This window comes from Helicoverpa zea, chromosome 16 (genome assembly GCF_022581195.2).
Source record: "Helicoverpa zea isolate HzStark_Cry1AcR chromosome 16, ilHelZeax1.1, whole genome shotgun sequence".
Lineage (NCBI taxonomy): Eukaryota > Metazoa > Arthropoda > Insecta > Lepidoptera > Noctuidae > Helicoverpa > Helicoverpa zea.
In genome coordinates, this window is record NC_061467.1 from 2,740,891 (window position 1) to 2,753,879 (window position 12,989).

Below are 12,989 nucleotides of genomic sequence, written 5' to 3' on the forward strand. Positions count from 1 at the left end.
GGGTGAGGATACTTCGGCGGACTTTAAACGCAGATTACGCTCCCTGTGCTTACCACGAGGCACCTACCCTCCGAGCAGGGCTACTAATCCTGCTGTAGCGACTCCACTCTGGACGGCCAAGCCAAGCCAGAGGCGTGAGACCTTCCCCCGTCATGGTTCACTCCGACCGGCCGGAGATGGGGGACAGTATACAATCCCTGGAGAACTCAGTATATATAGCCCCGCGGGGTCGCTACTCCCCGTCATCAACCTCAGATGTCCTGCGGTGCCTATATCTCATTATTATTGTCGTTATTATCTCAAGAGCCTTTGTCCCAATTGTGTTAGGATCGACTTCCAGTCACGATGCAACTGAGTACCAGTGTTTTACAAGGAGCGACTGCCTATCTGACCTCCACAACCCGGTTACCCGCTCAACCCAACACCCCTTGGCAAGACTTACTGGCTTCTGACTACCCATAACGACTGCCAAGAATGTTCAATGACAGTCGGAACCTACAGTTTAACATCCCCTCCAAATAACGGTCATTGGTATCCAAAATATACGTAGAAAGTACATACGAACTTAGAAAAGTTGCATTGGCAGGCACTTGCCAGACCTGGAATCAAAGACGCACGCTCATACTTAAGAGATTGGTTCTCTACCCACTAAACCACCACGAATTCCACTAAGTCACCACGACTTTGTCATCTATTTAATGTTTTTTTAAGTAATATTTTTGCCACACACAACTTAAATGCGGACTAATTAGAATCACTACTTTTATCCCTATGTTCACGTTTATTGCGACTATTCAGATCTTTGATTTTGCTGACCCCTTAGTCGCTGGCATAAGGGACAGGATCCGCGTACGAAGTCGCGGGCAGAAGCTAGTTGTAAATAAAATACTAAAAGTCCCCATCGATCCCATGTGTGCGTCAAAAGTTCATCATCATCATCATCCTCCGAGCCTTTTCCCAACTATGTTGGGGTCGGCTTCCAGTCTAACCGGATTCAGCTGAGTACCATTGCTTTACAAGAAGCGACTGCCTATCTGACCTCCTCAACCCAGTTACCCGGGCAACCCGATACCCCTTAGTTAGACTGGTGTCAGACTTACTGGCTTCTGACTACCCGTAACGACTGTCAAGGATGTTCAATGACAGCCGGGACCTACAGTTTAACGTGCCATCCGAAACACAGTCATTGGTGTCTAAGATATACTTAGAAAGTACATACAAACTTAGAAAGGTTGCATTGGTACTTGTGTTCGATTCCAGTTCAGGTAAGTACCAATGCAACTTTTCTAAGTTTGTATGTACTTTCTAAGTATATCTTGGACACCAATGGCTGATAAAAAGGTGAAGGAAAATATCTTGAGGAAACCTGGACTATAGTCTGAAATCACCAACCCGCATTGAGCAAGCGTGGTGATTAATGCTCAATCCTTCTCCATGTGAGAGGAGGCCTGTGCCCAGCAGTGGGACGAAAAAAAGGCTGTAACAGTAACTACTTCAATAAGGATATATAAGCTAATATTTCATTTAGTTCATATATCCTTATTGGCTGGCGGTGCAGTTACCCTCGGAACTCGCTCTCGGTTGCTATTACGGAATTACAGCACATCTTGAAGAACACAGACAGAAACCCTGTTCCAGACTGAAGTATTCGGCAATAACCCGACATCTGAAGGTCAGTCAGGGTCTGGTCACTGCCACCGCAGCGCGGCGCACCTCGTGCGGCGACCGGCGCTGCTGCCGACACATGCACAGCTACTAGCATATTGCTAATAACATCTCTCTACTTGAAAGTATAAGTACCTAGAAGTAGTTTCGGTGCTGGACAATATAATATAGTTGCAGCTAAACAGCTGTATCCCACCAAAAATATTAAATGTAAAAAAAAGCCAATCCTCTACGCAATTCCTCCACCGTAAAAAGTTTTGAGATCGCATAGAAGCCAAGTCCTGTTCTACTTTATTTGTAATAATAAATCAATATTTTGTGACTATATCAATAGTTTTGTTCACATTACAATAATATTGACTTGGCCAAGCTTTGTTCACATGGAAGATACAGGGGGCTGAAATAGCCGCGAAACGCTTCGAGAAAAGATGGTACGGCCGTGCCCGCTTTGCTCGAGTCTTGGCTGGGGCACTGCCGTGCCCTCAGATAAGCGGCGTGTGAGCGTAGTGTGAGCGCGGCGCGTGGCGGCGCTATATCATGTGGACTTTATTAATTAGCTGGCAGCCGTCCAGCGCGCCGCGTCTCTGACGGATATGTTGCGGGAAGTCCCGGAGCTCCCGGCGCCCGAGACTGTCACCGCGCGCGTGTCAACACGTGACTAATGTTTACGATCACTCGCTCAATTTACACCTACTTCCGCTCTCTCAGCTGGTTTGTTCTATTCTCGCTCACTACTACTGAATTGTCAAATAAGTGTACCATCTGCCAAAGGAACCTTCGGTCACTACAAGAGCGCTTAGCCTTTGACTGTGAATATTTATAACTAGCCGTTTTCCTGCGATTTCACCTGCGACCCGTGAAAGTATAGCCTGTGTTACTCCAAAAGTAGCTTTCCAATCTTTATTTTAAATTTTCAGCACCTCTTGCTTGGAGCCTTAGGGTACAATCAAAATAATGTTTCCTCTTTATCGGATTAATGTAGTTACTTTCTTTGAAAATATGTCCTGAGTATACGGTAATGAGTGACGGAGCACAAGTTACACAACCACGCTCAACAGCCGGTGACCAACCTCATCCGACACGCGCCGTGTCGCTGTGTGTGTGCGTGCTGGCCACGCATACAAACACATTATGCCTAATACTACTGGGTATAGGTACTATAACATCTATATATACATATAATAAATCTGTAAAAAAACTGTGTCTGTACATTGAATATATTAAAAAAATAATAATTGGGTGGGGTTTAGAAACAGTAATGGAGCACAAATCCAAAAAAAAAATTCTGTCTGTATGTCTGTATGTCTGTATGTCTGTATGTCTGTTTGTTTGTACACGCTAATCTTCGGAACTACTGGACGGATTTCAATGATTTTTTCTTTGTTGTATCAGTATTAAGCCTGGTCAACATATAGGCTATAATGTATCTTCGAAACTTGAAGACCTGATGCAGGACACCAACAGACCAACAAAACTATAAGAGATACAAAAATGATGCCATGGCAAAAATTGTTTCATGTGATGAGCATTTTCAGCTGAGATAATAAATTTTAAGATCTGGAACACCTGATGTGGAACCCCAAGAGCCCAGCTTCTCTGTACCATATACAGGTATGACGTTTTAGCAAAAGTTGTTCAATTTGATAAGCACTTTCTATTGACTTATACAAATTGAAGATCTAAAATACCTGATGTGGAACTCCAGGGGCCCAGCTCGACTATAGCATATAGAACTATGACGTTTTAGCAAAAGTTATTCAATCTGATAAGCACTCTCTAAAACACCTGATGTGGAACTCCAGGAGCCCAGCTAGACTATAGCATATGAAGACATGACGTTTTAGCAAAAGTGGTTCAATTTGATAAGCACTCTCTATTGACGTATAAACATCGAAGATCTGGAACACCTGATGTGGAACTTCAAGAGCAATACTGCACTTGAAATGTATAGAAATGAATGTTATGAAATAGGTATGGTGAATCAAAAAAAGTAATTAGTCCGTTTTTAGATAACCCTAAAATAATGGACACGTATTTTTCTTTTCTCTCTCTCACAAACAAATAATAACGAAGATGCAACAACGCTTGAATTTTGTGTTAAGTCACTGCTTAGTACAAATTTTACATATCTAGACGTGGCGTCACGAGCCCCCACTCTCCGACTTTGTTGCGTTATATCTCATTATTATTTTGTATGTCTCTTCTCTTCCATACCTCGGGACTACAGAGTTCCGAATTTTTGGGAGGCAAACGTGGGGCCGAAGCCAACACGCTGAAGCCCTTTTGAGACAACTTTAATTAAATGGTGACACAAAACCGACGATTATCCCTTTATACACTATAGAAATGAACCCAAGGACAATCCCCGGTGGACGTCGTTAAAAAAAAGACAATCCCCGGTTCTGTGCTAAACTATTGCTAACTATGGAGGAAACTACTTGGGCTATTGTGATGGGATTTTAGTGGATGACAATGTATTAGGTACATGTAAAAATGGCAGGTGGAGACTCGCCACCTCACTTACTGGGCCCCCGGGAACCAGTCACTGAATAGCAACAAGAGGGCAACAGGGACATGAGCGGCTGAAGGATGAGGATACCTCGGCGGACTTTAAACGCAGATTACGCGCTCCCTGTGCTTACCATGAGGCACCCACCCTCCGAGCAGGGCTACTAATAGTGCTCTAGCGACTCCACTCTGGACGGCCAAGCCAAGCCAGAGGCGTGAGACCTACCCCCGTCATGGTTCACTCCGACCGGCCGGAGATGGGGGCAGTATACTCTCCCTGGAGAACTCAGTATATATAGCCCCGCGGGGTCGCTATTCCCCGTCATCAGCCTCAGATGTCCTGCGGTGCCTATATCTCATTATTATTGTCGTTATTATCTCAAGAGCCTTTGTCCCAATTATGTTAGGGTCGACTTCCAGTCACGATGCAACTGAGTACCAGTGTTTTACAAGGAGCGACTGCCTATCTGACCTCCACAACCCGGTTACCCGCTCAACCCAACACCCCTTGGTAAGACTTACTGGCTTCTGACTATCCATAACGACTGCCAAGAATGTTTAATGACAGCCGGAACCTACAGTTTAACATCCCCTCCAAATAACGGTCATTGGTATCCAAAATATACGTAGAAAGTACATACGAACTTAGAAAAGTTGCATTGGCAGGCACTTGCCAGACCTGGAATCAAAGACGCACGCTCATATTTGAGAGATTGGTTCTCTACCCACTAAACCACCACGACTCCCATTAAGTCACCACGACTTAGTCATCTATTTAATGTTTTTTTACGTAATAATACGTGTAATATTTTACCACACACAACTTAAATGCGGACTAATTAGAATCACTACTTTTATCCCTATGGTCACGTCTATTGCGGTTCAGTTCTCAGCGTTTTGTTTAGTCTGCTGTGCTTTTGCCGTTAAAGTACAAAAATTAAATATATGGAATGTTTCTAATGGTTATGCGTATTCCGTTGTTTTCAAGTCAACGGGCCCTTAAAATTCAATATCAGACAATTCAGATCTTTGATTTTGCTGACCCCGTAGTCGCTGGCATAAGGGACAGGATCCGCGTACGAAGTCGCGGGCAGAAGCTAGTTTATTAATATAATAGTTTTCATTTTATTTCTTTTTAGATGAAGTAGTAGTAGGTACGCATAGATTTAGAATTGGATTGGCTGGTGTTTAGTATTCTTCCTCTCTTTACACAAAGTCCGAATTTAACGCGGACGAAGTCGCTGGCAGAAGCTAGTCGTAAATATAAACCTAATTGTTGTTGTACATTATTTTATTATTTCAAGATCAACTTGTAATTAGAGTTTAGTCGGTGCACTTGCTGTTTGCTGACAATTATGCGCGTTGTAATAACGTGGAGCGAGGCGCAACCTTGACTCGGCGACGCGAACACGCGGCTCGAGATGGCGCACAGTAGATCGACGCCATACAAGCGTTGGGACATAGGATATTTAAATATCCAAATGTCAATTTTTGAAAAACGAGTTATGCCATCGTATTTGTCTTCTGTTAAAAATGTTACTAGCATTTTCTGATTGGACTCTTACATCGAGAGCTATAGCGCAAAATGTGATTTAAATGTATGGGAAGTGACTTAAAAACTGATGTATCTCGAGATTCCCTTCGCCTTTCGACTTGATTTTTTTATATGGTAATAAGACATATATTTGGCACATTTTCTTCAAACAAACATGGTGCGATAAATGTGCCCGTTTTAAGATACAAGTATAGACCGATTTTTGCAATATCATCTACATATTTATTTATAAGTTTCACATATTTTATCTCTGAATCTCACTTCAGTGGTGACTCACTGATATGGTCAGGCCATAACTCATTGGTGCACCGATAATATAATCTCTGGAAATAATTATATACTACTAATGAGATAATTTGTTAATTTTTGGTAATTTGTTATTACCTAAATTTTAATGAGGTGATTAGCTATTTTTTTGAAAAATTAGCTAATTACTTATAAAAGACCTTTTTATTGTTTACAATAAGAACTCGAATCGATTTTTAACATACCTACCCTCATTAGTGCCAATTTTGGAAACCATATAAATAGGTGCATTACTTGAAGAGCATTAGTTGTAATTTCATCCTCATCCGAGTGTTGTCATTATCTTTTCACGGTTTCGGTACTTACCTCGACCTTTACATTTCTCTACGTGAAGGTGGTGATATTCGGGACTATAATCAATTATTTACGTCTCTGAAAACCAATAGTGATTTTCAGTTAAGAGACGCAGTTGAAAAAGAACTTAAAGAATGGTGTCGTAGATTTTGTTATCGGATTTATGCTAAATGGTAAAAAGTCGTGGTGGCCTAGTGGGCAAAGAACCAACCTCTCGAGTAAGAGGGCGCGGGTTCGATTCCAGGTCAGGCAAGTACCAATGCAACTTTTCTAAGTTTGTATGTACTTTCTAAGTATATCTTAGACACCAATGACTGTGTTTCGGATGGCACGTTAAACTGTAGGTCCCGGCTGTCATTGAACATCCTTGGCAGTCGTTACGGGTAGTCAGAAGCCAGTAAGTCTGACACCAGTCTAACCAAAGGGTATCGGGTTGCCCGGGTAACTGGGTTGAGGAGGTCAGATAGGCAGTCGCTTCTTGTAAAGCACTGGTACTCAGCTGAATCTGGTTAGACTGGAAGCCAACCCCAACATAGTTTGGGAAAAAGGCTCGGAGGATGATGATGATGATGATTTATGCTAAATGGATGAAATCTTCAAGAAATCAAGAAGCATTTATGCGGAAGTATTCCTCCTGGTTGCAAGCAGATATCAAATGGCCAGAAAATTGGAAAGAGAATGTTATTATACCCGAAGAAGAAATAGACGAGGCATCTGAAGAACCAACAGCGACAACATCCGATTCTTTCACAAATGTTGTGATGAATCCGGAATGTCGGGTTTCCGACGCATCTACATCTACTTCGATAGAAAGCCGCAAACCTTTTGAAGAATTATCGAACAAACAAAAAAGAAGACGCACAGAATCGAGTTGCAGCTCCTATAGCACGGAAAAAATCGTCTTCTCTGCTCAAACGAGCCTCAAATCATCTGGAAAAAAAGATGTGGCTGAAATCCTGCAGTACCTTTTAGAAAATCCAGAGCAAGTCTCTAAAGTAAAGCAGTTTATTCAATTTGGAGAAATGAAAGAAATATCATTCCAAAAAGCTTTGGCATTATATGTCACTTTAAGACTATCAAAGTTTCGATACATAACACTAAGAGATTTCAGTGAAAAGGAAGGAATTTGTAAATACCCTAGTTATTATAAACTTCAAGAAGAGAAGAAAAAGTGCTACCCTGACAACAGTGCTGTAACAATAACAGAAACTTCTGTTAAGATTAAACTTCAAGCTCTGTTAGATTTAACTGTAAATAGACTTATTCAGTGTTTGGACATAAGTCTTGACAAAGATGAACTCCTGCTAATAAGCAAATGGGGGTTTGATGGAGCCTCAAATCAAAGTGTACATCAACAAAAGTCGGATTGTTCAAATCAAGAACTACAAAGCGTGTTCATGGCGAGTCTTGTGCCATTGAAGCTCACAACTCAAGATGGATGTATTATTTGGCAAAACCAACGGCCTTCATCAACGTCTTTCTGCCGACCCATTATGTGGAAGTTCATGAAAGAAACGGAGTTTAATGTTAAAAACGAAATGACTAATATAGAAACAGAAATAGAAAGTTTAAATCCAACGAAATGTGAAAATGCAACTATCAAGCATAAATTGCTCTTGACAATGATAGATGGAAAAGTGGCATCCTATATCTCTGGCACTTCTACAGCAGTTTGCGATTTGTGTAAGGCGCGTCCGAAGGAAATGAACAATATAGAATTGGTTCAGAAAAAACCAGTGGACGAAGATATGTATAAATATGGATTAAGCAGTCTTCATGCATGGATCCGTGCCATGGAATGTTTGCTTCATATAGCATATAGATTAGACATTAAATCTTGGCAATCAAGAGGAGACGATGCCAAAAAATCTGTAGATGAAAGAAAAAAGAACATTCAAGACAGATTCAGAAAAGAAACTGGTTTATTATTAGACGTTGTAAAACAAGGCAGTGGGACGACAAACAACGGAAACTCAGCTAGAAGGTTCTTTCAAGATCCAGCCAAAACTGCTGATATAACTGGACTAGACGTTGCTTTAGTGCAAAGACTTGGTGTGATCCTACAATGTATTTCTTCTGGTGAAAAAATTATTGTAAACAAATTTAATGAATTCTGTATAGATCAGTGGTTCTTAACCTTTTTGTCATGAGGGACCACTTTACCAAAAGTTTGTCTCGCCGCGGACCACCCCATTGGTTTGCCTAAATCGAGGGTTCTTTGATAAAAAATACAAGCACACTTTATAATTAGCACTCACTTCTTTATTATTTAGCAAAAAACTAAAAGCTACAGATTTTAATTTAATGAGATTTTTGTGACTACATTCTCTTTACTAACTTCTGAATTCTTGGTTCAGTACTACTCTAAGCTAAACGCATGTCGGCAGTGGCATGCAACAGATTTCTATGCTTGTTTTTAACAATCACAAGTGTTGAAAACCCACGGACGAATTTATAGCTTTGACAAGGGGGGGTCCACTAAGTAAAAAAAAAACAGTTTTAGCTCCGACTAAATCTTTCACTTACAAACGCAATGTTCAGCGTTTACAAAACGCGAGTACTCTATTCTTTTGTAGGTAAGTAAATGTAAAGAAAGACATACACAGGCATATGTAATCACAAATGCGCGAGCGAAGCGAGCGCGAAATTTTTTTCGGACACGTACGTACGTAAAATGTATCCCAAACGTACTTAACTTTTTTTTTGTTGACAAACGCAAAAACGAGGGCATATAGGTGCTGAATACGCGAGCGAAGCGAGCGGGAAATTTTAGTTATTTTTTAAGACTCAGAACCAAAATTACGTCCAATGTAGCCCAAACGTACTTAACTTTTTGTTTGTTGACCAATGTAAAAACGAGGGCATATAATTTCTGAATACGCGAGCGAAGCGAGCGGGAAATTTTAATTATTTTTTAAGACTCAGAACCAAAATAACGTAAAAGGGCTACATTTCAAACCTTAATTTTTTTCTGTTGGACAAATAAGATGGATAGCAACGTCGCGAAGCAAAGCTTCGCGGACCACTTGGAATGCCTCCAGGGACCACCAGTGGTCCGCGGACCACCGGTTAAGAACCACTGGTATAGATACTGCAAAAATGTTTACCAATCTTTATCCATGGTATTATATGCCTGTGAGTATTCATAAGTTGCTTATTCATGGAGCTCATATAATTGAGCATTTGTCTATAGTGCCAATCGGTTTTTTGTCAGAAGAAGCATCTGAAGCGAGAAACAAAGATTTTCGTAAAGTTAGAGAGTCTCACTCGAGAAAAAGTAGTAGTATTAATTGTAATGAAGATGTACTTCATAACCTGCTTCTCACTTCAGATCCTTTTTTGACAACCATACGACCAAAATTGGATCGTAACGTAAAGAGAAATGTGTTTAAAGAAGTTTATGAAATGATAGTCACAGAAGAAAATCAAGTAGAATTTTGTGACGTTATGAATTTAATATCTGATAGCGATTCTGAAGAATCTGAAATAGAATCTGATGATGATATTTTCTGTGACTAACACTTTCTTTTAGACTATTGATTTTTATGATGCTTTATGATGCTGTTCTTCGTTTTGTTTGTTATATTGAATATTTGTTTTTACTGTTTTTATCATGTCTAAATATTAGTGTCAACCAATTTAAAATTTTGTCCTTACTTTATCATTATGAAATTAGTTATTAGTAAATTGTAGTTAAGTACTTCAATAAATATCTTAGTAATAGAATTGTAGGTATATTTTGATGTTTTTACATATTTTATTATTTGTAATTTATTATTTTTTTAGTAACTAAGCGTGACAATAAAATATTTTTTTTGTTTTTCATAAAAAACGACTGCTTTTATTTAATTTAATTTCAGTCAACCATGCGCCTATTTATATGGTTTCCAAAATTGGCACTTATGAGGGTAGGTATGTTAAAAATCGATTCGAGTTCTTATTGTAAACAATAAAAAGGTCTTTTATAAGTAATTAGCTAATTTTCCAAAAAAATAGCTAATCACCTCATTAAAATTTAGGTAATAACAAATTACCAAAAATTAACAAATTACCTCATTAGTAGTATATAATTATTTCCAGAGATTATATTATCGGTGCACCAATGAGTTATGGCCTGACCATATCAGTGAGTCACCACTGAAGTGAGATTCAGAGATAAAATATGTGAAACTTATAAATAAATATGTAGATGATATTGCAAAAATCGGTCTATACTTGTATCTTAAAACGGGCACATTTATCGCACCATGTTTGTTTGAAGAAAATGTGCCAAATATATGTCTTATTACCATATAAAAAAATCAAGTCGAAAGGCGAAGGGAATCTCGAGATACATCAGTTTTTAAGTCACTTCCCATACATTTAAATCACATTTTGGGCTATAGCTCTCGATGTAAGAGTCCAATCAGAAAATGCTAGTAACATTTTTAACAGCTAATAAGAAGACAAATACGATGGCATAACTCGTTTTTCAAAAATTGACATTTGTATATTTAAATATCCTATGTCCCAACGCTTGTATGGCGTCGATCTACTGTGTGGCGCTATATTCTTTTGTTTGCATTATAAAGCAACGCAGTAAAAGTTTACACATCGCGCGAGACACGCGGCCGGCGATAAACTTGTTCAATCAACATTTTATGGAGCGCATCAATTTTATTATGTCGAAGGCGGAGTTGTAAAGAGCACAGGTATGGTGTACGCCAGCCGCTCCCCTGACATCTCTACTGACCACCAATACCTACTTCTAATATGTAGGTCGATGATTCATGAGAGAAGCAGAATGAACACACACAGCGTCGTTAGATTCATTCATCGCTGCGGCACGACACTTCACCGAGGCGTCTATATCGTACGCTCCCCAATACGGTTAGCTATACGGAGCATCACATTTTAATGTACCTTGTGACGTGAAGTCATGAAAGTGATCGGTAATTCCTGAGATTATTGAGCAGTTCTACATATTAGCAGCGGCAGCGTGCATACTTGGGAACTAGTACATATTGCAACTGAACATTGCAGTGCGGTGTACTTCAGGCTCACCGCGTCCTTCTCGGCACACGCTACGAGCAGTGTATTGGTATGTGTGGCGCTGACCGGCGGCGGCGGCTGCTGGCCGCGACAGAGCACTCTTCATCTCGATGTATGCGCCCCTCAGGGAACTCAACACTACTACATACACAGTTTGGTTGCTACAATGTACCTACCGTGCTCACCAGTGTATATCACTTTAATGAATAATCAGGATCTGAAACGAAAGTTGAACGTTGAACCACAACAGCCTTGTGCCCTGGCGGAATGTGTTGGTCAGTTTCAGCAGAAACATGAGACTGTTTCTCGGTAGGTATTTTCTTTCGTTAAAAATTTATCCTGTTAAGTATGTCTATTTCTATGTTACCGTTATAGCGATGTATGTTGTTTAGAGCTGAGGCAAGTTGGGGAACAACAGTAGTTTCAACACTGCTGCATAAGATATTCTGAATGGTTCGAATCACTCGTGTAGGCAGGCAGTGTCGCGTCTGCTGCTCGCTGTGTGCTAGCTGCTGCGTCACGAGTAAGTGCTGAGTACCAGCGCGACGTGTATCGCGGTCATGTGCGCAGTGCAGCACCGCTCGTGCAGTGCGCCGAGTGTTACACACGCGGGAGCAGACCGATGCGCAGGGTGTAGCTTTCAATTCTCGACGATGTTGGGCTTTCCTCACCAAATTGTATTAACTATAAGCAATGGTAATTGTACGTTCGAGCTGGTATTGTATATTGACCGCAGATAACATTAGCGCTAGTGTAGTGACATGAATGAGCGCGCGACAGTCGCAGCACTCGCAGCTGTCACAGATATACCTATCACGCGCGGCGCCGGCGCTCCGCGTCAACACGCCTGCACTTGACCTCGCACTCACACACCGACTGTGCTGTCACACCACAAAATGTCCTGCACTAGTCATTGACAGCCTTCCCTATACTTATACCGCAAACAGAGAGACTCCTAGTAGAACACTCAAGAAGTTCATTATATGACTTCCATGCAGACGCGGTCGCCTCAGGCAAGGCCACCAGAATACATAATTGACTGCGGCTGCAATATATTCCCTTTGATGACGAAAACAATAGGTGCTAGATATAAAATTGTCAGCGAGACCATAAAACAGAATGTGCTTAGATTAGAAACCTTTCTCTCGACGAGGCGAGGATCCCTAACAGGGTCCACAATTGAACTCAGCTGTAAGAACATTGCAACATCTTGACAAACTTGTGGAACGCAAATAAATGATATCAATATGAATATGGAGTGCGCAGTGTGCAGCGCAATTATAATTATAAGAGTCATGGCACATTATACCGGCACCGCAACAGCACCGCTCCACACCAGCATTTAACTTGTCATTCAATTTAGAGCATTAAATCGTGTATAGTATAATATATTTCATAATGTCAATATGAAAAAGCCAACGGTGGGCAGTTAGCGCGCTTGCCGCTACCACACAACTCGACTCGTAGCCCGCGTGCTGCAAGCGAGCGGACCTTATGCGTACAGCGCGCCGACGGCATGCTCATTACGCGACGACTCCGAGTCGGCAGCGAAGCAAGTCCTAGGCGTGTTCATTTAAACAATATTGAGTTTGCGGTGACAGCAAGCTTACACCTCGCGGCCGGCGCACGG

The 12,989-nt window shown here is 41.0% G+C and overlaps 2 protein-coding genes across 5 annotated transcripts in view; both read left to right on the forward strand.

Annotated features, from left to right (window-relative positions):
* The window catches only part of LOC124637385 (calcitonin gene-related peptide type 1 receptor), a 54,890-nt gene that overhangs the window by 33,506 nt on the left and 8,395 nt on the right, over window positions 1-12,989 (forward strand). The window lies entirely within an intron of this gene.
* Window positions 6,946-9,899, forward strand: LOC124637483. Its single transcript, XM_047173992.1, has 2 exons — window positions 6,946-8,443; window positions 9,411-9,899. The coding sequence occupies exons 1-2, from the start codon at window positions 6,946-6,948 to the stop codon at window positions 9,845-9,847; spliced, it is 1,935 nt and encodes a 644-aa protein (XP_047029948.1). The 3' UTR covers window positions 9,848-9,899.

Bases quoted from the DNA above. Each gene is read 5' to 3' on its own strand.
- LOC124637483 (XM_047173992.1), top strand. From the start codon at position 6,946: ATGCGGAAGTATTCCTCCTGGTTGCAAGCAGATATCAAATGGCCAGAA. The intron at 8,444-9,410 runs GTATAGATCAGT...TAAGAACCACTG, and splicing joins AAACAAATTTAATGAATTCT to GTATAGATACTGCAAAAATG.